Source organism: Kwoniella bestiolae, chromosome 6 (assembly GCF_000512585.2).
Source record: "Kwoniella bestiolae CBS 10118 chromosome 6, complete sequence".
Taxonomy (NCBI): Eukaryota; Fungi; Basidiomycota; class Tremellomycetes; order Tremellales; family Cryptococcaceae; genus Kwoniella; species Kwoniella bestiolae.
The window spans coordinates 164,252-190,807 of NC_089246.1; the positions used below are offsets into that span (position 1 = coordinate 164,252).

Below are 26,556 nucleotides of genomic sequence, written 5' to 3' on the forward strand. Positions count from 1 at the left end.
TAATCGGAATTATGGATCTGATGGATATCCTTCCCTCAGCAGCCACGGCTAACATATACCAAAACCCTGTGCTGTTGCCTTTCGAGCTGGGCAACGGAAAAGGACAGAGCGACTCACCCACAATAGTGTACAACTTCCCACGAATCTAATTGACCGATGATCCCAACTCGCACAGACACCACTAGCTTGTAGTCTTCTTTGGTGGTACAGCGCTATAGTAACAGTAGCAATATCCGAGATTATCGGTCGAAGCCCAAGCCTTGAGATGTAGAGTGTTGAATTCCTTTTGTTCGATCAAACGGGACGGACGACCAAGAACGCCCACCTGGAGTTCGAAGGGCCCACCGGCTCTGCTATGTCCGTTGGGGATCGTCCACACGCAGTCCAAGGTAGAGAGAACTTCGGGATTCAGTAGCAACCTTCCCGAGCTAGCTGCTCGTGTGACCAAGGGTTCTTCTAGATGGAAGCGTAGTTGCCAAGGGACCGCGGACCACGGACCACGGACCACGGACGATGATCTCCGAGATCCTACAGGACAGTATCTCCTTTTAGACCGTACCAAAGAATCCAAATTTTCGGAACGGTGTGTTATTACCATTCAGAATCTAGACTGTTGGAATCTTTCGAAACGGATCGGATTGATTTCCAAAGCTCGCGATTCGCGGGAGGTCGTAGGGGCAGGGTAATACGGAGATTCCGATGGGTCTCGCTCGTAGGTCCGCTCTTGTCGGGCTTCGGGGATAGGGTGTTGTACTGCCCAGAAGATCGAGGGTTGGATCGACAGAAATATGGTGTGAGGTGATTCGACCAATATCACAGAGCCAAAAAAAAGGTCGTCTGGATGATATAGTATCGTGAATTTGGGATGTATGTAGTCGGTCGGGTGTGGAGGGCTATGGCGGGAAGGTATGATCTATGATGAATCGATGCCTGAAGCGAAGTGGACCTTGATCTAAGCGGCGGAGATAGTCAATTCTCGAATGGGGCTGAAAGTCAAAGTTGATTCTTATAATATCGACAAACAGGAAACAGACTGAGAACTAAAAGTGAGAAAAGACAAGATCAGTCACATCCATAATACTCCACATTTTACCCGAATCCTAATTCAAGCCAAAGTCCATCCTCCTGTCATCTCTCATCGAAAAGAAAACAAAGGAACCATGTCATTTGGTCATTGTCATCGCCCCCGTAAGAGGTATGAGGAATCACACCAGGTCGAGTGACATCCCTGTCATACGGATACTAGGTATGGAACATTCCGAAAGGGTCTCAAGTCCCACGAGTGTGGTCTAAATTTGGAATAGGGACTCGGAGTAACTCTAGACTGGCCCGTTGGTCTGAGTTTTTCTGGGAACCGCTCACTCACCCAACTGTAACGGACGCAAATACAGACAGATTCCGAGAAACAAGAAGTTTTGAGGTCGGTTCGAGGTACCGGTCTTGGTTGGTGCCTAACTTGTCTGCGGGACGATTCCTGCGCTTCAGGTATGAGTGTATGACAAGATTGTGAGCTATCCGGCACAGTAAAAAAGAGGAACAGCATACTCACGATGGATTCTTTGGTCGGTCGGTGCAAGTGCGTGAGAGGGGTCAGCAATGAAGTGGTAGGTAGATAACGTGCAGAGTGTAGGATACACAAACAAGTAATATACATACATCGCTGTAAGATTAAGACCAAGATCATACATAGTCTCTTGACTCGTCCTGCTGATGGCACCCTCACAACCCATCTTATTCCGCGGACAAAGGAACTCTACTCAATCGACCAATCCCAGAACAAAGGAAACCGCAAAAGTATAGTACTAAGGAGTATCCTCGTCCTGCCTACTACCATGAAATACTGATGCTGCAGCCGCAGCGTAATGACCTCGCTCAGCCACACAAATCAAGTCAATCCACATGCATAAGTATATATCTATCCCATCCGACTAACAATCTTCCACTACTCAATCTACCTTCTAATTCCCCGCAGTAGTCCGTCCAATAGCCCTCATAGCCTCTCCCGTCAACACAGGCAACTTCCTCTCCCCCTCTCTCGTAGGCTCGGAAAGGAACCCAGCTCTGACCAGCCAAGCAATGTACAACCCTATCAATTCCACATCCACCCCGCTCGTGGGGTTGTTCCCTCCTGACGAAGCTAGCGCTTGGGCATTCCTATCGTCCATCTCAGCAGATTTGGTCGAAGTGGGTAGATCGTCCAGGACAAAGTGCAAGAGAGGGAATAACGCGTTATCCTGAGTTTCCAGGACGTGATGTTCCAGCTTGGTTCTCCATAGGACATATTCTACTTGGTTGACATTGTACCCGTACAGCGCTAGGGAAGTTAGGAGGTCATTGAATCGGATCTTGGGGTGTCCAGTCACCTGAGCTACTGAGAATGCTTGGTTGGGTAGTTGAGTGAGAGTAGAGAGGGACGCGAGGAGGGCAACGTGGTCTACTGGACAGACGTTTAGGGAGTTGTTTATATCTGGGATTAAGCCCAGTTGGAGACATCCCTTGACCATTCGCCAGATGAAGTCGTCTGTGTTTGTGACTAATACCAGAATGTAATAATCAGCATGTGTCAGGACAGGCAACTGTAGTCCAGGTTGCGTAACTCCGTAATAACACATTGTGACATGTAGAGTATCCCACGGAACATAGCCATGCACCAACCGAACGATAGTCAAAATAAGAAAAAAAAACTCACCGGCAGTCTTAGAGTCACCCAATATATACCCCGGTCTCACAGTCCACCCGTTCAATCCCCTCTTCCCAGCCTCAAAGATCAACTTCTCGCACACCCACTTAGTCTGTCCATAACCGCCCTGCAACCCCCTAGTCCCAGCAGAGAGATCATCCGATTCCATTATCCCATTCTCATTTGCCGACAAGTGTTCATCGGATTTCTTAATGAACTCTTCATTATCCATAACAGCAGTTGACGAGATGAAACTGAACTGTTTTGCCTTTTTCCCATATTGACTAGTACACAGTTTGAGGGCAGTAATGGTGGAGAGAACGTTGGCGGAACGGAGTTTGGGGTAAGGGTAAACCCAATGGACGATCGCTCCATTATGCAATACCGCGTCTGCCTCGAGGGCAATCCGATCCCATTCGGAGGTGGATAGACCAAAGTTGGTTTCAGCCAAATCACCAATAACAGCTTCTACTTTTCCGTCTTTTACCCAATTCTCGTCCCATACGCCTCGACCTTCTCCACTATCCCTTAATCTCTGTAATCCCTGTTCTGGCGATTTGGCTCGGACCAAGCAAATCACCTTGGCCACTCGTCGTGAGAGTAGATCCTTGAGGATGAAGGCTCCAAGATAACCTGTAGCTCCAGTTAAGAAGACTGTAATCTTCTTTGAACTGAAGTCCGATGGTAGAGGATCGAATGTCTCTGGTAATTCTTTGATCAACACTTCTAGATCTGCGGCGTAGTCTACTTCCACGTTGGTTTCCTGCTTGTTGTTGGAAGCACCATCTGCACCTGATAGATCCGAGTTTCTGAGCGAATCAACTTCAGCAGCTTGTCCTGCTATCGTGGGTTTATCAAAGACCAATCCCAATGGAGCATTTACGACAAACGCTTTTCTAATCTCGAAGATCAACCTAGTGGCCAAGATGGAGTGTCCACCCATATCGAAGAAGTTTTCGTCCAAGCCGACTTGGGGTGGTGGGGAAGGTAAGAGCTTCAACCAGATATTATGGATGGTCTTTTGCGTAGGTGTCAGGTCGGTATTGGCCGCTGGGATAGGTGCGAGAAGGGCGGTATCGGGAAATGGTAAAGCCGGTTTATCGATCTTACCGTTGGGGTTGAGAGGTAACTTTCTCAAGGGGAAGTAAACGGCTGGAACAGAGTATGATGGTAATTTCTTTTTGAGGTGTTCTCGAATATCCTTGATCAACCTCCTGTACCTCTTCACCCCCCTGATCATCTCAGTCTTGAGATCTTGAGATTCATCTTCCCCATTGGCTTCTGATGAACTCATCAATCCGTCCAGCTCGTCACCATCGATAGGGACAAAGTAAGAGACCAAGACCTTCTCTTCGTCTTTATCCCTTCTTACCAATGTCACATTCTCTCGTACTAAAGGATGTCTAGAAAGATGGGTATCAATCTCACCCAACTCGATTCTGAATCCTCGAATCTTGATCTGATCATCCGCTCGACCGGTACATTCCACACGTCCATCGGGAAGGTATCTACCAAGATCACCAGATCTATACATTCTATCTCTGATTCCGAACCAGTGTTTAGCAGCTTCAGGATTGGTCTTCACTAATGTATCTTCCCGTTGAACACCTTCTCCGAACCAATTGGGAACGAACTTTTCAGCAGTGGCAGCCGGGTCGAGGTATCCTTCAGCGAGACCACCGGATCGGACATAAATCTCACCCATCTCACCGACCGCACAGGGGACATTTCGGTCGGTTCGATTGACTACGAGCAGCTGGACATCGATCATACCTTGACCAGCGGGGATCAGATCCTTTTGCGTGGATAGGAAGGAACTGTCCTCGTTGACACTGGGAATGGCGAAGTACGATACGGCTCGTTGAGTCTCGGTAGTACCGTACATGTTGATGATGCAAACGTTCTTCGCGAGAGCTTGAAGTCTTGTGCAATCTCGTTTGGTGAGCACATCACCGACGAAGAAGGCATTCTTGAGGGTCGGGATCTGTCGAGTCGCCTGAGCGGAGAGTAATTGACCCATAGCTGGAAGAGGAGATTAATAGAGGATCATACTTTGTATGTACCAGATTAAACATACCAGGAGTCAAGTGGGTGACGGTCACTTCACTATCAGCCATCCATTCAGCCAATCTACCAGGTGTACCAATATCATCCGCGGTGGGTACATGCAGCTGAGCACCCAAGAAGAGGGGAGTGAACACTGCGGAGAACTCAAGATTAGCATGACATCCTCGCGAGAACCGTTGATAACAAGCTAACTTACTATCTCTCTGAATAGGATCATGGGCGATACCACTCAACATAGTATATTTGGAAGTTTCGTTCAGACCGAATCGCTGACCCATCCAAGGGAAGAAATGTGTCAAACTGTAATGTCTACCCTTGACTCCCTTGGGGATACCGGTACTTCCAGAGGTGAACGATAGCGTAGCAGGTGAATCAGGACCAAGGACGACTCCTGCAGGTGTCTGGGCATGTTGCTGATACGGAGCCAAAATGTCCTCTTCACCCGATCTTGAACCTGTTACCCCCTTCTCTGTGAGGGCTATGGCGGGGACAAGTAATCTGAGATCAAGGTTTTCTTTGATGTAGTCCGATACCAATGGGGCAAGGACTCCGGCACTGGAGATGATGAGTAAGGCTCGTGGGGTGGAGACGGACAGGTAGACATTCTGTCTTGAAGGTGGGTATGCGGGGTCTATCATCGGAGTCAGCACAAGGTGGAATACAGCCGGAATGTAAGATCGACTCACCGACAACCGAAAATACACCACCAGCCTTCAAAATACCCATTACGCAAACTACCATCTCCACACTCCTCGCCGCATAGACCATGACCACCTCGCCTCGTTGTAAACCATTCTTCAACAGCGCATGGGCAACGACATTACTAGCCTCGTCGATCTGCTGATACGTGAAGATCCGTCTCCCCCTCGAGGGTCCATCCATGATATCCTGTCCTTCCTCTGGCTCACTCTGCACCACGCATATCCTCTCTGGGTGAGCTTTGGCATTGGCACTGAAAATATCTGGAATGGCTCCTACGAATCCACACCAATCCAGATCTGCCGTTGGATCAGGTAAAGCCTTGGCTTGGACCTCTGTTCGGAGGGGTAATGATCCGATGGGATGAGATGGGTCTCGTGCAGCTGCTGAGCTGAGTAATTGTAAGAGCGATTCCAACAATGCTGTTATTCTAGATTGTGTGAATAGTAATGAGTTGTAAGCCAATTTGAGATACAACGGAGCGAGTGCGCTTCGAGTAACAGGTACATCCGTTTGGGAAGCGAGCAGGAATAATGTCAGATCCGTTGTGAGGGAGGTAGTGGGATCAGAAGTGATTTGGGTAGAGTCGAAAAATCGTACTCGGAATAATGGTCCTTCAGGTTTGAGGTGATCCACCAGATTATGAATGGGTATACTGTCCTCTGCTGCTTCCTGCTCCCTTTCCATGATTTGACGAAGGACGTCGAAGAAGGTATTCTCAACTGCGATGTCCAATTTGAGGAGTAGGGGCTGAGAGGTTCCCTGTGATGAGGTGCATATTACCATGGATGGGTCGGGGGTGTACCTGAATAGAAGGATAGCGAAGGACGTGAGAAGGATGTGGTATGGTGTTGGAAGGGGGGAGGAGGGGAAGAGGGTGGAGAATTCGTAGGTGAGTTTACCGAGAATGGGAGCGAGATTAGAGGGGAGGGAGAGTGTTTGGGTGGACTCGATGAGTTTGGCGGGGGCTGGGTGGACGTATCAAGACATTAGTTATGGATGACAGGGATCGTTGATGCGTATGAGTAGCACTGGGATATGGTACTGGTAGAAAGCCAATCACTCACTCGGCCTGGGATAATCAGTAGGCAAAGCCAAACTAGGCAGAGTGCCCAACCTCTTTGACCATCTATCTAGCTGTTGCTTGAGCTCATCCCCGGTCTTGAGGGGAGTATCCTGAATGACAGTCATCTTTGTGGACTAGTCCCTGTGTGTATGTGTGTTGTGGGACGAGGGATGACGATCAGGTATGATACAGTATGATGATATATAAGGTAGACTTGTTCAACGATCTTTCATCTTTTTCCAGAATACAAATCTCGAGTCGGAAGATGAGATCCACTCGTTATGAGTAGCTCAACTCGCTTATCATATACTGTATATGTCGGCGATCACCGTTGCGACAAGAGAGCTTCTCATTAATCCACGTCATTGTCATTCTCGTCCTATCGGATATTTTCAATCAGATAACCCGTTGCACGGACCAGTGATTGTTCGGAGATCCCGTCATTGAAACAGAGGAGATTCAAGCTTAACTAGACTTAATTTGTTGCATGTCACTTCGACTCCTTCTTTCATCTCTCATTCAAATCATCTATACACGATGGCTTCCTCGAGCAAGTCCCTGGAGACAAAGAAGAGACCTCATATCCTCACCATAGCAGGTGAATATCATTGCATCCTTACATTCCAACCTGTTAGCTGATCTTTTCGAAAAACAGGAAGCGATTCTTCCGGAGGAGCAGGTATACAGGTGAGATACTTTGCTACGCCACGATGCATACTGGTATGCGTACGCTCATTTCATTGTTTATCCTTCAGGCAGATCTCAAGACAATAGAAGCCTTTGGATGTTATGGATCTTCAGTCCTTACCGGCCTCACAGCGCAGAATACCAAGGGCGTGCAAGGTGTACATGAAGTGCCCGCTGAATTCGTCACACAGCAGGTAAGCATCACACCCTTCCCTTTAGCTTTCTATCCTCTCATCACCAAACACACTGGATGAACCTCTGTATCTGAGCTAACAATGAAAATAGTTCAAATCTGTGGTAACCGACGATTACCCAAAATGCATAAAACTTGGCATGCTCACCAACTCATCCATCATCCGTGCTCTCGCTCTCGAACTCAAACAATGGGATACCATCAACGTCCTGGACCCAGTGATGATCTCCACCTCTGGTCACGCTCTGTTACCTGAAGATGCTATCGAAGCAATGAAGGAGCTATACCCCCTAGTCGACTATTTCACACCGAACATCCCGGAGGCTATCAAGCTTACCGGGTATTCTACTACCTCTCAGTCGAAACTGAATTTGGAGCAGATGATTGAATTGGCTAAACTTACCAATACCAAGACAGGAGCATTCACAGTCCTTCTCAAGGGGGGTCATACATCTATCTCGAGGCGGGAAGTATTGGATATTAAGAATAGGGAGAAAGGGGACTATGACATTGTATGGGAAGAGGGGGATGATGATCTTGATACCATCGAGGTTCTCTCTTTGTACTCTGCCTATAAGCAGATACCAAAATCGGAGGAAGAGCAGCTGGTAGTGGATGTGCTAGTGAATAAAGGGGAGGTGGTGGCACTGTTCGTAGGCAAGAAGATAGATAGTAAGAATACGCACGGGACGGGATGTACGTTGAGTACGGCTATTGCTTGTGCGTATGCCACGGAATCAAGGGAGGTGCCAGGTGAGTGGTCTCGTCGTTTCTTAGTCCGTTGTACCATCTTCGTCGTCTCATGCTGCCCCATCGAAAAACGCACGTCATTGAGAAAGAGGAAGCTGTAGTTGACCATTGAAATGTATAGACTTCAACCTGCGCATGTTCAAGAAGGCTATATCATACACTAAAACTGCTATTGCGTCATCATATCCCTTCGGTCAAGGTCATGGTCCGTTGAACCATGCTCATTTGAGTGTGAAGCGAGCGCTACCTCCGTGAGTCGTGATAAAGCCGACCTGTTGACATCCTCTCTCTGACCCTTCATGATCACTTCCAAATGGTTCATGGGAAGATTGCTAATCTGGTTGGAGTTGACTTTTAGACCAACGAAATACAACCCCCATCCATTCGTCTCTCACTTGATCCAATCAAATCTCCCATTGTGGAAGTCCTACGTGAGTGAATCTATACATAATACCACAAGGATACTGACCACGCGATTCGTGTTCAGGTGAAACACCCATTCGTCGTCCAGCTTGGTAAAGGAACATTACCTAAAGAATGCTTTGAGCATTATATCAAGCAGGATTATCACTATCTGAAGCACTGTACGTGGCACATCATATTATATATCTTCCAGCCTGCGTACAGCGTAACTAATGATCATCCACATGCCTCAGATGCTCGTGCTCATGCGCTAGGAGCGTACAAGGCCAATTCCTTCGAGGACATCAAGGCGTTTACTGATATTGCTGGACATATCGCCAGAGAGTCTGAGATGCACGTCAATGTGAGTGCATGCTCTTTGCATACATGCCCTCACATCCATTATCTCGACATGCGCATAATTGGTCAACAGCCTATCAACGGAAAGATGAACGATGCGAGTACTAATTCAATTTACATAGTACTGCAAATCCTTCGGTATAGACCTCCCAACCCTCGAATCAACCCCCGAATCAGCCCCTTGTGCAGCCTACGCCCGATACGTCATTGACATAGGAACCCAGGGGGATATACTCGATCTTTACATGTCCGTGGCGTCTTGTCTTATTGGATACGGCGAAGTGGGTTTATGGTTACAAAAGCAGGTGGAGGTGGGTGAGGCGACTTTGGAGGGGAATTTGTATAGGAAGTGGATGGAGGATTATAGTGGGAAGGACTTTTTGGGGGCGGTGGAGAGGGGGATTGGTGCGTTGATTTCATCCATCACTTCTGCTCTTTGCTCTTTGCTCTTTGGTCTTCATTGATCTATCATTCATCCTTCGCTCTTCCCTCTTTGCTCTTCGCTCTCCATTCTTCAGATAGAGTCTGGGATCATCCATATCGATCTGTATCGTACTTCTGCTCTGCAGTGGACTTGAGTTCCAGCCAATATTTGGTACTTAGAAAACCTCGAACGTAGGATCGCAGAGGATCCCCCCACCGAAGCTAGGTTGGCGAGACTCACGGCGATATGGCATGAGTGCGTCAGGTTGGAGAGTGCGTTTTGGGATATGGGATTGAACTTGATCAAGTGATTATGCGGGATTACTTTAACGAAATAGATAGAATAGATGGAATAGATAAGAAGTGTCTGAACTTGCATAATCATGTTACTTTCTTGGCTGCTCAATGTGCAGACTATGAGATGATCTTGCGATATGGTATATGCTGACGTTTAACAGCACTGGTTATTCGGATGGTTCATGCTCAATATGAGATCCATTTGCTATATACAACCTCTCCCATTTTATTTCTGTTAGATCATCCTCTTCCTTTTATGGGACAATTACGCCTTAACCTTCTTACTTTCCTCTACATCTTCCACGTCCTCCTCGGCTTTACGCTTTGTCCCTTTTTCAGCTGGCGCAGGTTCTTCATCTCCTGCAGGTGTAGCTTCGTCGTCTTCATCTTCGGAATCTTCATCGGGTTGTTCGTTCTGCCCAAGACTCGGCATCAGTGATCCCATTACATGAACAGATGGACGGATTTACTATGAGAGAAAGGGTGGGGTGCAGAGAGATTGTAGGATGAGGATATAGGATAACCCACATTATAGAAACTCTCCAATACCTTCTTATGATCCACTTCACCCTCACCCTCTTCATCCTCTTCATCTTCCTCATCGTCATACTCCTCTTCATCCTCTTCGTCGTATTCTTCCTCGTCCTCATCTTCATCTAGGTCATATTCTTCTTCGTCTTCTTCTTCTTCTTGATCATCTACTACAGGGATGGGATCTTCGGTCTTGGCAGCTTCGGTGCCAATCTTGTCCTATCGCAGGTGATAGAATGAATTAGCAGATTGATTGATTGTATTGCTCGACTTGGCTTGGCTTGATAGGGAAGAGAGTCTGTGTCGAACCTCTGATATTGTGAGGTACGAGGTACACCAAATCACACTCACCTCGTCGGCTTCAGCTGGCTGCTCGACTACCTCCTTGTCTTCTACAGCTACGGCTATACATCGCACCCCCTCGTTAGCTTGTTCTCTTGAGAAGAGAGAGTGGTCAGGGACACACGTTTCTGAGCTTCCTCGGCGGACATTATGATTTATTTGTGTCGATCTGAGTCGGGCCGGTGCGTGATCAGATGGTGGAGTCCTTGAGAGGGGAGAGTGGGTTATACAAGCAAGAAATGAAGAGGTTATATATAGAGTACGTGAGGGTATGGGTTGGGTGGGGTGGGGTTTATATCTCATACTCCATACCTCTTACCCCATACTCTCGTATACCCATACTCACATCCACATCCGTAAGAAGCAATAATCCAGCCCATCAGCACCTGTACTCACCGGCTATCAACATATAGTGACGTATTTATGCAAGCACCCGTGGAAAAGTGGAGGAACATCAACCCACAGAGACAGACACGGTAAAAAGTCGAGGTAAAGTAAAGCATGTCATTGTTGTTGATACTTGGCCACCGATCAACCCATTATAGAGCAGCAGCAATGCCCAGAAAGACTAGAGTGGAACATCAAGAACCAACAGGAGGGTACAGGGAGCTCAACGAAGAAGATCCCGAAGCATGGCCTTTGTTGGTGGCCTTTGATCTGGAGTGAGTTGATTGTTTGTGCCTGGATGTGGTATTAGTAGAGGTATTCGGGCTGATGGTGGGTAGTTATACCTTGTGGGATCTTTGGATTGACGTGGGTAAAAATATTTCATCTAACCTCTAATCTGTTTACTATCGGTTTGAGGGAGCTAACCTGTTACGATGACATGCGATTAGACGCATATAAGTCCGCCGGTGAAGCGGAAAGGGGATGTATTGAATCAGCTGGTTGATCGGTGAGTGCTGCATCTCTTGCGGTCGACCACTTTCCTCTGCCACTCCATCATATGTACTGAAGGCGATCTGATTCGTATATTACCATAGCCGCGGTCAGAATCTCTCCTTCTATCGAGAAGTCCCCTCAATACTGGCCGAACTCAAGCGAAGGAGGATACATATAGCTGCTGCATCACGGACGAGTGCACCTGAACTGTGAGCTTACGTCTCACTGAAATCAACTATCGACGACACTAGCTCATATCTTACTGCGGTCAATAGGGCAAGAGAGGCTTTGAGTTTACTGTTACTTGCCTCTGAGGAAGGTGGGGATCATGTTAGGGCGATAACGTATTTCAATACGGTGAGTCTGCTATTCGGATCAGTATCCGTTGGTAGGCTGATAGAGATTTCTGGGATGAATAGATGGAAATATATCCTGGTGAGTGTGCTCTCTATCCATATCATCTGAGACCAATCAACCGAAAGCAGGGCTGACAAGGGTGATGTGTGGGTAGGATCAAAGCTGAAACATTTTAAAGAGATACATAGAAAGACAGGTATACCGTATGATCAAATGGTGAGATATCGGTTTTCGTTCGAAATCAGACATCAGGTATCACCTTCCCTCCGTCACTCCTACTCCTATACCTCATGTATATACGCTGATGCATACCACCATAGCTCTTCTTCGATGACGAACATAGGAATTACGAGGTGGAATCGCTAGGAGTGACTATGCAGCTTGTTCCCCCCAATGGAACCGATAGGAAGCTGTGGAATGATGGGTTGACGCTTTGGAGGAAGCGGAGGGGGATCAAGGTGGTGCATGATAATAGATAGAATGATATAGAAGATCATATGGAGTGCATGAGAGATGTATAGTTCTAGCACTGGTTAGTATGGTATGTCAATGACCATAACATGTGACATGTCCGTGCGTCGGTCCGATCAGCTTGACGATGGTAGGTCAGTGCGTTGTGTTGACATGGGAGGTATCTCTCTCATCTTGTCATCTTGTCATCTTGTCATCTTGTCAACTTGTCATCTTGTCATCTTGTCATTTCGGATACTTATCACACCCGTTCATTCTGATATATCATTACCCTGCATCTTGACAAACACTCACTCTCATACCACGCAGTATGACAAAGGTCACTCAATCCCACTCCCACTCGTACACGAACACGAACACAGCTTCGACATCCGATCCTTGCACCGATCGATTCCTCCCTCCGAGGGATTGGCCAGATCAGACGGATAAGGTGAGTCGACAACCGCACCACCTCACTTGTTGTGTGTTTTTCGAATACGCCCCACCCCGTGGCTAACTTGATTTCCCCACCCTCAGGCTCGAGATTGGATGGCAGAGAAGATCGAACATGGTATATCCAACCGAATCAAGATGGAGGATCGAGCTTGTATCAGAGCAGGACCAACCGTTTCTGAAAGATAGTCGGATCACGATCTCGAGTACCATACGGCTATGGAAGCGTTCTATGAGGTGAGTTTGGGTGTCCACCTACTCACCGTATCATAACCTAGATGGTGGTATTAGCCAACTGACCTTGCTGTAGTTTAAGATGGGATGTCCGAAAGGTCTGGCCCTGCCCATACCGCAGCGAGGGAATACGTCTGGTTATTCCTGGACAGCATGGTGTCAAGGTAAGTATGCAATACTCTCACACTCTGTCCTAGCACACAGTAGAGTGCTTATGCCGGTTTTTGTACAACCTAGCCGCTCAGACAGCGGGCGCAAGAAGAAGACCGTTCTCTTTGAAAGAGTGTATCCAAGCGGTAGATTCCTGTGTTGAACACTGGCATAGTCAGATCATCGAATGGAGAGACCATCCCGAGATATCCACTACTCATATTAGAGAGTTCTGTCAGCCTATGTGAGTGATTGGACTCACCTATAATATACTTCCTTCCTCTCACAATTGGTCGACGGGTGAGCAGACGTGAGATCATGCTGTATACAAACATAGTCTCGACGCATGTCTGCTCTCTGAAGATCTCCCGGTGATCACGCACCCGCACACGATGATCCTGAACAGACGAGTTAGAGATGTCTTTGAAGGATATTGCTACTGGTTTCGAATCAAGAGATCTTTCGATACGTTGGTACACCTCGGTCTGGAAGAAGGTGGGAGGAAAGCTACCCTTCAGGTCCTCACGCCGGGTCCGATACATGATGAATACGCCAAGTTGCAAAGGATCGTGAGCCACGTTGAGAAGATGAGCGAGAAGGCTGTGCAGATTGATTTCGCCATGGGGAGGGGAAGGATCTACGTCGAACCTTATAACGCGAGTCCATCCTCACTCAGCAGCATCCATGCTCTCAATATGACAGCGCTGACAGATAACCTGTGAATCTCAACCTAGAACACATCCTTCTTGACCCGATTCGACCAGTAAATAGTTGTGTCACAGCAGTAATGTAGCATGTGAAAGTGTAAAATATTGATAGTCAAAACATCCTCATGTATCATGTCTACAGTAAGTACAGTAAATTGTCACTCAATTCAGATATCTCACTGGCGCACCGCATTTGCTTGGACAACTGGACCCGCATGTCTTGGATGCAATAGCTGTGGGGATGTGCTCTTGCTCATCGACTGTTCCCCATACAGTATATCACATACGAGGTAGCTGTATATACAGTAGACGGAGGGTCATGGGCTCACATAGTCAGGTATTCATCCTGTGCGTTTTCCAATGCGTAGATGTCGAAAATTTACACTCAATGTATACATGATTAGATCATTTTGAGCCACAAACTCTTGCGAATCAATGATCAAAATACGATCGTATGGCGCATACCAACTCTAGGTTCAGACTTCTCAGTACATGCGCTAGATGCAATCTTTGCCGATCTCTACTCCTCCTTGGGAGGTATCTATGCGATGAACATCTCCGCTCAGTCTCATTGCGAACGACGCGGACGGATGGGTAGCAGAACACTCACGGAATTGACATGAGGGATCACACATTCCTGGCTGTTACAGTGAGCCTCCTCGCACAGGATATGAACAGGTTTGCTCATATCGCCTTTGAACCCTGCTTTCTCATTTCGAAGTTCAAACTCGATATCCTCATTGAGCTGGCCATTCTGCCCGACCCAGACCGAGCACTGCGGAAGGAAAGAATGAAGCAATCAGCCATGATACCATTCCGCGGATATTTCACTTAAACCTACCTCCTGATGCCAGATTCTATCAGGTCCCTCCCACATGACATACTCGATGCCGGGTTCGGTAAAGGTCCATTCGTGTTTACCCCCTTTTATCTCGCCGCCGAGGAGCTCGCCGCCGTGAGAAGCACGTTTCTGGGAGTAGGTGTTATCGGGGATTAATACGGTCAGCTTCCCTTGCATAGCCAGTATGCTGGGAAGGAGTGAGATCAATGTGAAGGTGGTTGTTAAGCTGGTGAATCGCATTGTACGAGCTAATTACAAGAAGAGCTGGGTAGTAGAGCGGTCAAGGTATATATTCAAAAGGAGATGACTCAGTCAGTTCGAAATTATTGTAATCTCCCTTTTTGTATTTATAGCATCCACCGCCTACGGAGCTATAGCATTCCTTACACCCCTTTGTCGTGTACTTATGGAAGGGATGAATACAGTCACATATCACAGCTATAGTACCCTTCCTTTCATTAATCAATTCTGGAGTGATCCCTGTGGTGATCTACTGACCTCCTGTCAGCACATGGTGATACACATGCACGATACGCTCTCTGTTATGGTACCCCTCATTTGGGAATTGGAACTACCGATCTCCTGACTATCATCACCTGTATGAGCATTTAGACATGGCGTGCTTAAAGGAGCCTGAAATGAAGTAGTACCAGTTAGGTTTCAGATTTAATCCATACTACATCCATTGCGTCCTATCAAGGCAGGAACAGATACAACACCAAAGTTGTTATATCAGTCGCATGCATAACTGTGCCGCTCTACGGTTCACTATTCACAACTGGTATGGGGAACGGCAGAATTTGACTCAGAGTCATCTCCGCCGAGCAACTTACAGAGCATATGTCAATCCTCATCTCGAGGATTACCTCGTAAACCACCTTTCGTCCCATCCATGTGATCCACACCTTCCACAACTCCCCACTCCCCTTGGAACCTTTCTGCATGACAAATCCCGTGTTCGTCCGGTGTCCAAGCGAACCATTTTTGAAACTATTTGATAGTGTCGCACATCCCAGGCAGGTGTCAATAGAGTAATGAGCGTGGAGGGACACTAAGGTCGGATACTTACTCCATCGGTTATGTCATACCATTCTTTTACCGGTTTGAAGCCGTCCGTCAGCTTGACCGGAAGAGGTCTCTCCTTATCCTCAGCCATTCTGATCCAATGCGTATGATCCAGACGTTGACAAACTAAGGCGAGCTAGAAAGATTACTGTAGTCACATCATCTTTATGAGTGAGATTCAATCTGGAGAAGAAGGATACATGGACAGGTTTGATTTTTGGGGGTGTTGTTTACCTCGAATCGTGTTTGCAGATCTGTGTACCGGTTTGAAAAAATATATTGTGAGTCCCTTGCATGTTTCCTGCACACATGAGTCCTTCCTCCAATAGCCCAACGGACGATCTGTTTTTCGAAAGTTGCTTCTTAGGAGATTTGTATTCTCCATAGACTCGTACAGGTTGTACCACTACAGTACACTACAGTACAGTCACCGGCAATGTGAACCCACGTCAGAACCAGCATCGATTGTAGTGGACAGGTACAGTGTCATAATAAGTGATTCATCATTACGTATAAAAAGCTATTGTATCTAGGTTGAAGGAACGGAACTTGTACTCGATAAAAAAAGGTAAAGCACAAACTGTCGTTTAACTGAAGTGAGGAGTGTTAAGGAGGACACCCATAAGGACACCACCCAAAGTACCAGCAATGGGGATGGTCATGATCCAGGCCAAAACCAAGAGACCAACTCGTTGCCAGTTGACCGCTCTGAAAGAACCGTTACAGAGACCTACACCAACGGTAGCACCGGTGATACACATGGAGGTAGATACGGGAAGGGAGTACTGGGAGAAGATGAGAACGGTGAGGGCCGCACCCATTTCCATCGAACATCCTCTGGAGGGGGAGTGGTAGGTGATCTTGTTACCCATAACTTTCATGATGTTGTAACCGTAGGTGATGAGACCAAGGGAAATCATAGCGGACAGGACAGCAAGTTGCCAGACGGGAACTGCGGCCTTGGCCTTGGCGGCATCGCCGGTACTCCAGGCTGCGTAGATGACTGCCCATGGACCGACGGAGTTACCGATATCGTTGGCACCGTGGGCAAAAGAGGCGGTACAGGCGGTGAGAACTTGGATGAAAGAGTAGGTGTGTTCGACCTCGTTAGGATATTTGGGAGCGTGAGCGTATACGGCGGCCATTCGTTCACCTTCGGGGGTACCGTGAACACCAGATTGGGCAGCGTGAATATCGTAGTTTACACCGTACAATGCACCGACAACGATCATAGCTGGGATTCGTTTGGCGAGGATTCTCATGTTCTTGAACTCGTAGATTTGACCAGCACCCATGGGGTTCTCGTGAAGAGTTCGCATAGCCCATCCGAGAGGTCCTCGCTTTTCCCTGAGTCTGGCGTGGAATCGAGCCTCCGATTGAGCCATGAGTTCTTTGTAGGAGAGTTGTTGAGATTCGGATTGAGCGGCAGATTGTTCACCAGAGTTTCGATCACCTTTGTTGAGAGTGAATGGGGTGGCTGGGGTCAATGCTGGAGATCCAATATCAACCTTGGTCTCGGGACTTTCGTATCGCTTCTCGTCAAACTCGTCTTCTTGAACGACGGCGTAGTTGGGTACAACGGCTTTGTCGGCATCGGGAGGAGCAGGTCGAGAGAAGAGGAGAGGACCGAGGAAGACGTGGTACCATCTCAAGGTGTAGTCTTTCTTGATTACTTTGGCGTAGACGAAGGGGACGAAGAAGATAGCTGAGAGCAAACAAACACCACCGCCGGTACCGAGGGTGACGGCGACGATATAAGTCTTGGGCTTCTTGGCGAGACCGAGGGATGGTGAACCCTTGTAGACGATTGAGAGGGTACAGATGGTAGCTGCGACAAGGAAGAAGAAGGGTGCGGTCCATACAGCCCAAGGAACAGGGTTTCTTCGCATGTGGACAACGAATTTGATGAGCATGAAGATGATGGCACCGAATGCGGCAGAGATAGCGGGAGCCATACCGAGACCAGCGAAGATGGCTCCTAAACCTTTTCCGTTGTTCCAGCCCCATTGCACTTTGGAAGCACCGACGGTGGCCACTCCGACACCGGCCACAGCGGAAACGAGAGAGTAGGTGGAGGAGACGTGAGCGGAATGTCGAGTACACCACATGACCCATGATGAAGCGGCGGCGAGAGCACATGTGAAAGCGAGCATCTGGACACCTGCATCACCTCTGAAGGCGGAATTGGGGATGATACCGTTCTTGATGGTATCGGCAGTTCTGGCGCCGACGGCGATGGCACCAACCATCTCGAAGATGGTACCGAGAATCATCGCTTGTCGGTATGAGATGGATCGGGATGATACCGAAGTGGCCCAAGCATTGGCTACATCGTCTGCTCACACGACCAATAGTCAGTCAGCTGTCCTTTTGTCAGGCCGGAACTTCCTTCTCGCTATCTCGGAGGATAACCAAGACACGATGAAGACCAAAGGGTAAGGCGAGAGGATCTAGAAAGGGGGAAGGAGCTGGAGGATTTGGCCGATGAACTCACTTGCACCATTGTTGTATGCGTCAAGCATAGCAAACAATGTACCGATGGCGAAGATGTAATCATACTGTTGTAGTCTTGGCATCTTGATCAAGTATCAACGTTGTTAAAGACGGTGGAAAGGATCAAAGGCTGTTGTCGAAAGAAACACCTCTTTGTCTCCTTGATGCTTTTGTTGTTGAGTGTATGTCTTGGCTGGCCTGGTTTTTGAAAGGACGTGGGAAAAGAACGTTTTCAAGAGATGTCAGTGCGTGAACACGATATATATATGTGTTGTATCTGGAGAACGACTGTCCATCGTTTTTTTTTTCTCTTTTTTTTCAGTCCACACCCCGCCTCCATCTCGCTACTGTACGTTAACGAGACCTGACTCCACCACTGTGTTCTTAGTGAACACTGATCCTGAATTGGGTGAATCACACGTACACCACCATGGGTCAAACGCCATGCTCGAGTATCATCGCAATCAATGAGAATAAAGATCCATACGATTTGATAGCACGTTCGAACGATGGATGTCTTGGCATTCAGGGTACCTTTACCAGGGTTGCGGTGTGTCTCCAATCAATCAACATCACAGTGCTAAGATTACCTGATACAGTGTCCATGAAGAAGACACACGTTCGTGGATTTCTGGTACGAAGTACTGTACATATAGCGGGGGGGTAGGGGAAGATTCAGGGTCTGATCGAAGATCTCTTGGCATCGTGCCTGAAAAAATTCCATGTTATCGCACGTTCGTGAGACCGTTGATGGTGAAAACTGTTTATCGTTGGTTCATGCATGCATCACTGTGTCACGGTATCACTTCATCAATAAGAAGTTACCTCCGATCGGCCGCCAGGTGGTGTGGTCGCGTGCACGATAAAGACAGTGCTTTCGACGATCATCCGCACGTATTCGCCTATGCAGATACACCGAAGGAGCGATGAAGCAGAGGAAGTTCTAGGACGGAGTGGTGCCCAGAAGGTGCACGTTCGCATATGAATCTTCATCAACTTTTACTCTACAAGATATCAAAAGAGGATTTACAAGTTTTCTTCCGATCTTTGCGATGGATCGGCAACATTGCAAGTCTTGGCATGAGCTATTTTGAGTATCGCACTTCCTCGCTTTGATTCCTTGATGGTTACGCTTCTTCATCTCCAGGAAACCCAATTGAAATTGCTCATATGGTGACAGAAACGTGCCTTCTTGTCTCGTTCCCGGAGACTCGGAGCACTTCGCTGAGTTGCTGCTGAAGTATCAACGTGTATCCCGCTCAACTTCTGCACACATTCGAACTTGGTCGATCCTTGATTCTTAAAAAGTTCCGCCAATGAGAAATTGGATAAACTCCACATCTATCTCGTAAACCCGGATAACCATATCGAGAGCTACTCATTCAAGCGCATACAGTAGTGCCAATTCAAGGTCTATCTACCAACGTGCAATACCACCAGATCCACTGACTCAACCGTCTTGTCCGCCTCGCTCGAACCAGCCTAACTCAACCATCTATCACATATAATTCAGCTCCAACAAGTGAACAACAGCTCCACTTCGACAGTCCACTCACAACGCTGCCGCAAACGTTCTCCAAATGCCCAATAGCCATTACCTCCATAAGATACCTATGGGTGTGGTTGATGCTCGTTGAATGATAGACCGGCATCGTGGGGTGGCACGAATCGAACAATCGAGCCTCCCACTTCATCGACACTTCAAGGCAAATCGCATGATCCGTCGAGATCGTCTTCTCAGTGATACCTTCGACATACTCACTTATCGGAAACCGATACGCTTCATGAGCTTTTCGGAACATCGCGCCACATCAGTATGAAGCGATTCAGTAAGAGGACTCACAAATACAGCACCGACCTAAACTCACTTTAAAGAGATCATCCCACCTCACCGAACTCTGCCCCTCTTCTTCACCAGCGTGGCTGAATAGCTTTCCAACCAGCTTCATCTGTTTCCCGGAGACTCTAAATACAGGGTGTTTCTCAGAAGCCTCTGAGATCTGGAAAGTGGTCCTCGATTCGGTTGTTGGCCCTGCTGCAGGTGGACTTGGTATTTCAAGCGATTTATCTTGTTTCACTGGATCTAAGTCAATTCATTCGTCTTAAGGTACCCATGGCTAGACTGAACCCTCGATTCTTCAGTGATGGGATGTTCGAAGGACGGCCCTTCGATTTTAGTAGGTGTCCAACGTGGTTTGGGAGGTGTAAAGATATCATCGATCTCGAACATTTCCTCCAGTGTCATGCCATACTTCTCTTGTGAGTTGGCATCCCATTCCTTCCATAATGCCTTGCACAATTCTGGGGTAAATTTCTCCGCCCCATCCAAAACTTTTGTAGTCGTTGTGGGACTTTTGAAGATGATTTGGTTCGTTTTGAGACCGATCCATAACCTATTATGCTCCTCGGGCCAAAGAATCGACCGGTCCTCCACGGAATTTGCCTGGATTCGCATCTCCCTATCGAAACGGTGAGATAACCTTCCAAGCATCTTCTTCAGGTCCCATACGGTCGACATCTCTCCTGAGTAACCGGATGTCATCTCGCATTAGCTTAGTCCATTCCATTTCTCGTGATTGGTCGGACTGTATGCACCCAGTAGTCGTTGCATGTATCGCGAAAGTCCTTGTCCAGGTTCGATTTTCTTGTTCATGATCAGATGTTCATACTCCAGCACTGCGCGAAAGGATCATTTGTCAACTGGAACATCATATTGGGAGGATGCTGCATCCGATCAACGTACGATAATGACCGAACTCCCTCTCAAGACCTCTTTGAAGGTGAACATCCGGAGTGTAAGACATCTGAGACAGCACGGACCGAGTCAAGTGGAGAACCCTTTTGTAGTTGAAGGTATGGTTCCTTCAGCTTCCCATGGTTTTATGCAGGCAAAGGGCGACGATGAGCTCTGAGACGTCTAGGCTTGCAAGAATCACAAGGCTCGATAAGTGAAACAACACATACCTTTGCATCAAAGATCTTCAATAGCTCAAACCCTCGTCCTCTGTATAAACAGAACTTGATGTTACTTATGTGTTTCCGCTCGAAATCGTCGAAAACCTCTTTCAGCCAATTATAACAGTTCCTCATCTCCAGAGTGCTTTGACTACGATCCATCAACTGTTCAGTATCCTTCATGCCATCCTTGAAACCTAATCTCTTCAATCTATTCAAGACGTCGACCGAACTGCACCACCATAATAGCGATGAGCGGACCATGTGATGACATTTTCATGTATGCATATCACATTGTACGTACTCTACCACCCCTGAGCTCTCAACCCAACTACAGTATACACGAACCGATCCATCTCATCGATGGAGTAGAACGCTCAGTCCTCTGACGCAACGCGCTCGAACCAGCCTAAAGTCCAGCCGTCTACTCAAGATATTTAGCAGAAGCACATTCCTATGCCAAGATGGATTGTTTCGTTTTAAACAGCGCACCAAGAACTCACATCCCTCTGTCAAACCTTGACCAAACGCTCGATATCTGATGGCTCCCATGCTGTTCTCAGGATGAGGTCGATGTTCGAGGAAAGGCACACCAGCATCGTCGGGCGGCACAAATCTGATGATTGAACCTCCGACTTCATCGATTCTGCAGCAAGTGCGGAGTGGCACGGATCAGTATATCTCACGTACACTTAGACTCTAGGATATATGCAAAGAGGCTTACCTGAATCCGATCCGCTTCATCAACTAACACGCCAGAAGGCTCCCATTGTCAGTGGTACATCGGTCAACGGACTGATTAGGGGGATACTCACTTTACAGATATCGTTCCACTTGACTTGTCCCTGCCCCTCTTGGTCTACAGCTTTACTGAACAGCTTTCCGACCAACTTCATCTGCTTGTTGTTGACCTGGAACTTCACTGAGATTGCACCAATATCATCCGATTGGATTTGTGCCTTTGTCACCTCATTTTGGGTATTATCGATAGCTTGAGTGGTAGTAGCAGCACCACGGGTCTTCTCTTTGTCTTCTGTCCAGATCCCTTCTTTCTTGACGAAGGAATGACCCGACGTCGAAATGGGAGAATCGGTAATGGGGAAAGATGTGTCTCTGCTTGGTGCAGGTGCACTCCAATATGGCTGGGGTTTAGTCATGGCAGCTCCGAGACGAAGTACGTCGTCCACCGGTGAGCCATAGATTCTTATTGACAGATCATCATAATCCCTCCACAGGCTTTTGACTAGAAGTGAAGTGATATGCCTTTCCTCTTCGATAGAACGGTAGGTTGGGAGAGTCACATCTTCGAAAATTGTAAAACCTTTGATAGTTTCCTCTAGATCTTCCGCAAGCTTTTGAGACAAGGTAGGACAGGAGGGAATGTAATCGTCGGCTCGCACGAAAGCCATCATCGTATCCAGTATATCGAAGGACATTGCCAGACAGCCTATAAAAGAGTATCAGACATAGCAAGTCGCTTTCCTAGGGGAGCAAAAGACTTACCGATGTTCTGTTGGACGTGTGATGTGACTTCATTCAATAGAAGAGGATTCAGCTTGATAGCTTGCTCGTATTCCAGTACTGTAATGACACAACATGTCAGCCTCTGCATTTATTGACCACAGGAAGTCTTCGGATGCATGGTTGTGTGTGTGTCACTCACAAAAATGGGAGAAATGTTTGCCCGCACCGTGGTCCGTGCTGTCGAACATCTTACACAACCCAGCGAGGATATAATCGAGGTGGGATACTTTTCGGAGTGCTTGAAAAGTCATCTTGAGCGTGAAGTTGCATCGACCTTGCGCATATTGTTCCATCCTACTCTCGATCTTATCCCATGTCTTTACAGTCCAAACCTTCGAGATCAGCCGGTACATATGAATGCTGAAGAATGTTCAGGAAGACTCGACTCACATTTGTAACGACAGTCAGATTAGATCCCCTTCCTGATGCGAATGCAACTTGAGCAGCAACTTGCTGTCTGGCGATATGGGCAAGAAGAAGGAGAAAGGCATAATGCACGGCAATTTGGATGGTACTGTTGGAGTTGATCTGTTCCACGGCCTCTCGTGAGACGTTGGACAAACCCAATCGTTTCAGGTCTTTGAGCGATTCGCTGAGATTACGCCATGATAGGAAGTCGTTACACGTCCAGGATATCACTTTACTGATGACGTGGCTGAGATCACCCGGGTCATTGTGAGAAGGGAAACTGGAGGTTATAAGGTATTCTTCCATTCATCAGCTTCAACGGGTCCTTCTTCACGCCCATGTTCAGTACTCACTCTCGCAGACAGAGCTCGTTGATGTAGTCCGCAAAGTATTCATGGTCTTCTCTGTATCTCCTCAATCGTGTTGCTGCGTAATTGAGATTCGTCTCTACCAGCTCCTGGATTTCAGCGAAGGTATGCATAGGCAGTCGAGCGCCAGCATAGATCGCCGCTGAACATGTTGAAAGACCCCAATCCGTCAGCTCTTTTCTTCAGAGGTGAGAAGGAACACCCAACCTCTTGAACTATGAAAGTGACTTACCTTGACGCCATGCAACCCAGGTATATCCATACCGAAAACTATGACGATCGGGTTTAGGCAATTGGCTGTTGGGAGGGCATCGCATACCGTGCTTGATGATTCATGGGAATATTGCAAATGTCATTCCAAACTGATACGCGTACGGAGAGGAAAAGGAAAGGAAGCTCACCTCATATTGGAAACGATCAAAAATCTCCTCATCTTCCTTGGCGATCTTCTCTTTCTTACTCAAGCTCGCATCCGCGTTGATCAACTTCAATTTCCTCTGGATCTTGGATCTGTTTGTCACGCCATATTCGTCAGGCGTAGCCAGCCAGCCATTGTACTAGATATTATGAGCCATATATCAGCTCCTTTTCCTTTTAGTCAGTACATCACTCTGTCGGCAGGGCTCTCACTTTCTGCTGTAGGTCTGGCCATTCCTCAAGCGGTCGAAACAGCTCTGCGTAATTGACAGGTCGAGGTGTTTTGGATTTGCTCATCTTGATCTACAAACGAAAGCATGCGATGATAAGAAATATGAAGAGAAACAATGTGTAAACTCTTCTCTCCTAAGAAAGTGAAGGTCGTGTTTGTTCTTTCCATGCATCTTTTTCTTGCGCACGGACGATGCATCATCATCGTGGAATCAGGGGTCAGTGCGTGCATCGACCATACAGCGGTAACGCAGTTCCTCTGGATCGTACATTGTTCATTGTTGATTGTTGTTTTTACATGACCAGTCGAGGATGATCGACAAGATAATTCAGCTGTAGGCGCCGACAAGATACATTAAAAAACATGTACTCGTAGGCTGAGAGAAAGCATCAGGATTGTCAAGAGGATAAGGATGGAAATGCGGGTACAACAGTTATCTTACCGATCCACATAGGAAGCGATCCGACGGAAACTTCGTCAAAGGTTTAGCAGTTCGCCAAAATGTTGCTTGAACGCGGATCGCTGCTTTGCTATTCATTTCCTACATCTCAAATTCTAGCTAGAAGGAAATTAGGCCCTTCAGAGATACATGGCGAACTGGTCTGGCATCACTGCCGAACAGAAAACTGAGGTCAACCAGCTAGTTGGGATCATCCCCACGAGGAAGTTACCGACATACGATGAGTTATCATACGAGGATTTCCTAGTACGTTTCGGTCAACCTCCTTTCATCCGCTTGCCTTCAGCTAACCTATGGAACACATCAGAACGATCATCTCATACCCAATAAACCATTTATTCTCTCCTCTAAAGCTACCTCCTACTGGTCAGCTTCCGCCAGATTCCGACTCCCCACTTCCAAAGATGTGTCCAAACCCAATCTATCAGCGCTCAGACCATACGCTCATCATATCGTACCGGTTGCCAATACACTGCAACAACAATTCTCAGAGTTTGAACGTACCGAAAGATCTTTAGGGGAAGTACTAGACCTCTGGGAGAAAGGCGAGGGAAATGGACTGTATGTGAAAGATTGGCATTTGATGGCTGAGATTGAAGGGGAGGGACGAGGTGTAGAAGAGGTTTATGAGGTGCCGGAGTGTTTTAGAGGTACGTACACGCTTATATCTCAACTCTAGTCATGTTAGATGGAAAGCTGACAGTAATGAATGATGGATAGACGACTGGCTCAATCCTCCATACACCCCTCATCCACGATTGTCCACCTCAAATGGTGGTAATTTATCCGCTTCGACATCTGATTTCAGGTTCACCTATCTCGGACCTCCGCTCACTTATACACCCTTACATCGAGATGTCTACGGTTCATACTCTTGGTCTGCTAATGTGGTGGGCAGGAAGGTCTGGTGGTTGTTCCCTCCTAACAAATTAGATAGGGTTAAGGATAAACATGGAGAATTGGTATTTGATGTGAGGGAATTGGCAGACGAGGGAGGGGGTATTAAGATCCTTCAGCAGGTAGGTCACATCATCTTTTTTTATAGCTGGATGATGCCTGTCTCTTTACGGATGCTCATTTGTGTTTGGAATAGGAAGGCGAGATCGTATTTGTCCCCAGTGGATGGCATCACCAAGTGGTAAATCTAGATTTTGTGAGTATCTATTCACCTCTTTTATCGCTTCTCGTACTTGGTCTAACAGTCAAGTTTATGCCAACAGTGCATATCAATCAATCACAACTTCTTCTCTTCGCCTACCCTTCCTCGGATATACGATACCCTCTGTCGGTCACAAGCCAGAGTGGAGGAGTCCATCCTAGATGTCAAGGAAATGATCATACAGCGGCTGGGATCGACAGGAGATGCATGGGAGAAAGAGTGGGTAGAGGAGGTACAGTCGTTATTGGAAAGAGATGCTGGATGGAACTGGAGAGGATTTTGGGAGACTGTGGCTAAGAATGTCATTGTGAGTTTTGGCCTGTCGATGGAAAAAGCTGAAACCCCTTTTAGACTCCGCCTACACCGTCACATCTTCGTCCGCCTGTTGGGATGAGAGATGAATGGATCCGAGATATCATTGAAAGGTTCAAGCTGCATAGAGAGTGGATCATGTTGGATGAGGTGCGCACTGCTATTGAGAAGATTGAGGTAGTCATCAGTTAGATCGGTGATTCGGCTGCATGCTGTGCTGGGGTGATGATGGCCTGTGCGATGTTAATGAAGGAGGGTTGATCGGAGATTAATACGACATAGCAACACGACCAAACGACCTTGCGGATCCGTCATATTTGTCATGGTTGACTCAACCATCGTCATTGCCATGGAATGAAAATTTTAACATCTACGATCAATCCCTCCTTGAATGCTTCTCAACATGTATTCATCATTCATCATTCATACGTTCATACCCATATTCATACTCATTTACCAAACCCATATCATCCAATCTCAACCCAATCATCCATCTTGATCTCGCACCATCAACATCTTCACCACCACCACCACCTCTCAAAATGAACCTCGTCGCCATCATCTGGCATTTCTTCGCCAGCTTCTTCGACAG

General features: G+C 47.3%; 11 protein-coding genes across 11 annotated transcripts; 5 read left to right on the plus strand and 6 right to left on the minus strand.

Moving 5' to 3' along the window:
- Window positions 1-1,958: 1,958 nt before the first annotated feature.
- I302_107272 (L-aminoadipate-semialdehyde dehydrogenase) lies at window positions 1,959-6,637 on the minus strand (the record flags this gene model as incomplete). The annotated part of the gene is made up of 6 exons (XM_019193599.1): window positions 1,959-2,533; window positions 2,690-4,702; window positions 4,758-4,880; window positions 4,944-5,378; window positions 5,434-6,414; window positions 6,514-6,637. 6 exons carry the CDS (start codon window positions 6,635-6,637, stop codon window positions 1,959-1,961), a joined length of 4,251 nt encoding a protein of 1,416 aa, XP_019045076.1.
- Window positions 6,638-7,049: 412 nt separating this feature from the next.
- On the plus strand, window positions 7,050-9,638 carry I302_107273 (phosphomethylpyrimidine kinase; the record flags this gene model as incomplete). Its single annotated transcript, XM_019193598.1, has 10 exons — window positions 7,050-7,110; window positions 7,168-7,199; window positions 7,268-7,393; window positions 7,485-8,145; window positions 8,264-8,393; window positions 8,501-8,573; window positions 8,630-8,726; window positions 8,799-8,908; window positions 9,027-9,309; window positions 9,508-9,638. 10 exons carry the CDS (start codon window positions 7,050-7,052, stop codon window positions 9,636-9,638), a joined length of 1,704 nt encoding a protein of 567 aa, XP_019045075.1.
- A 251-nt stretch (window positions 9,639-9,889) lies between these two features.
- Window positions 9,890-10,646, minus strand: I302_107274 (uncharacterized protein; the record flags this gene model as incomplete). The annotated part of the gene is made up of 4 exons (XM_019193597.1): window positions 9,890-10,039; window positions 10,153-10,374; window positions 10,507-10,559; window positions 10,622-10,646. The coding sequence occupies 4 exons, from the start codon at window positions 10,644-10,646 to the stop codon at window positions 9,890-9,892; spliced, it is 450 nt and encodes a 149-aa protein (XP_019045074.1).
- Window positions 10,647-11,052: 406 nt separating this feature from the next.
- Window positions 11,053-12,215, plus strand: I302_107275 (magnesium-dependent phosphatase-1; the record flags this gene model as incomplete). Its single annotated transcript, XM_065870427.1, has 8 exons — window positions 11,053-11,159; window positions 11,223-11,250; window positions 11,334-11,392; window positions 11,481-11,588; window positions 11,655-11,736; window positions 11,799-11,814; window positions 11,891-11,952; window positions 12,057-12,215. 8 exons carry the CDS (start codon window positions 11,053-11,055, stop codon window positions 12,213-12,215), a joined length of 621 nt encoding a protein of 206 aa, XP_065726499.1.
- Window positions 12,216-12,517: 302 nt separating this feature from the next.
- On the plus strand, window positions 12,518-12,828 carry I302_107276 (uncharacterized protein; the record flags this gene model as incomplete). The annotated part of the gene is made up of 2 exons (XM_019193595.1): window positions 12,518-12,637; window positions 12,724-12,828. The coding sequence occupies 2 exons, from the start codon at window positions 12,518-12,520 to the stop codon at window positions 12,826-12,828; spliced, it is 225 nt and encodes a 74-aa protein (XP_019045072.1).
- Window positions 12,829-12,858: 30 nt separating this feature from the next.
- On the plus strand, window positions 12,859-13,745 carry I302_107277 (uncharacterized protein; the record flags this gene model as incomplete). Its single annotated transcript, XM_019193594.1, has 4 exons — window positions 12,859-12,876; window positions 12,950-13,037; window positions 13,111-13,267; window positions 13,361-13,745. 4 exons carry the CDS (start codon window positions 12,859-12,861, stop codon window positions 13,743-13,745), a joined length of 648 nt encoding a protein of 215 aa, XP_019045071.1.
- A 505-nt stretch (window positions 13,746-14,250) lies between these two features.
- Window positions 14,251-14,811, minus strand: I302_107278 (uncharacterized protein; the record flags this gene model as incomplete). Its single annotated transcript, XM_019193593.1, has 3 exons — window positions 14,251-14,271; window positions 14,341-14,505; window positions 14,572-14,811. The coding sequence occupies 3 exons, from the start codon at window positions 14,809-14,811 to the stop codon at window positions 14,251-14,253; spliced, it is 426 nt and encodes a 141-aa protein (XP_019045070.1).
- A 1,412-nt stretch (window positions 14,812-16,223) lies between these two features.
- On the minus strand, window positions 16,224-18,212 carry I302_107279 (uncharacterized protein; the record flags this gene model as incomplete). Its single annotated transcript, XM_019193592.1, has 2 exons — window positions 16,224-17,971; window positions 18,131-18,212. 2 exons carry the CDS (start codon window positions 18,210-18,212, stop codon window positions 16,224-16,226), a joined length of 1,830 nt encoding a protein of 609 aa, XP_019045069.1.
- A 2,000-nt stretch (window positions 18,213-20,212) lies between these two features.
- On the minus strand, window positions 20,213-20,933 carry I302_107280 (uncharacterized protein; the record flags this gene model as incomplete). The annotated part of the gene is made up of 3 exons (XM_019193591.1): window positions 20,213-20,652; window positions 20,725-20,805; window positions 20,873-20,933. The coding sequence occupies 3 exons, from the start codon at window positions 20,931-20,933 to the stop codon at window positions 20,213-20,215; spliced, it is 582 nt and encodes a 193-aa protein (XP_019045068.1).
- A 528-nt stretch (window positions 20,934-21,461) lies between these two features.
- Window positions 21,462-24,098, minus strand: I302_107281 (uncharacterized protein; the record flags this gene model as incomplete). Its single annotated transcript, XM_065870428.1, has 11 exons — window positions 21,462-21,508; window positions 21,588-21,730; window positions 21,809-21,831; window positions 21,900-22,531; window positions 22,588-22,665; window positions 22,748-22,925; window positions 22,999-23,296; window positions 23,370-23,526; window positions 23,617-23,707; window positions 23,786-23,941; window positions 24,015-24,098. The coding sequence occupies 11 exons, from the start codon at window positions 24,096-24,098 to the stop codon at window positions 21,462-21,464; spliced, it is 1,887 nt and encodes a 628-aa protein (XP_065726500.1).
- A 524-nt stretch (window positions 24,099-24,622) lies between these two features.
- I302_107282 (uncharacterized protein) lies at window positions 24,623-26,156 on the plus strand (the record flags this gene model as incomplete). Its single annotated transcript, XM_065870429.1, has 6 exons — window positions 24,623-24,739; window positions 24,801-25,143; window positions 25,214-25,512; window positions 25,587-25,646; window positions 25,714-25,959; window positions 26,004-26,156. The coding sequence occupies 6 exons, from the start codon at window positions 24,623-24,625 to the stop codon at window positions 26,154-26,156; spliced, it is 1,218 nt and encodes a 405-aa protein (XP_065726501.1).
- Between the last annotated feature and the right edge of the window lie 400 nt (window positions 26,157-26,556).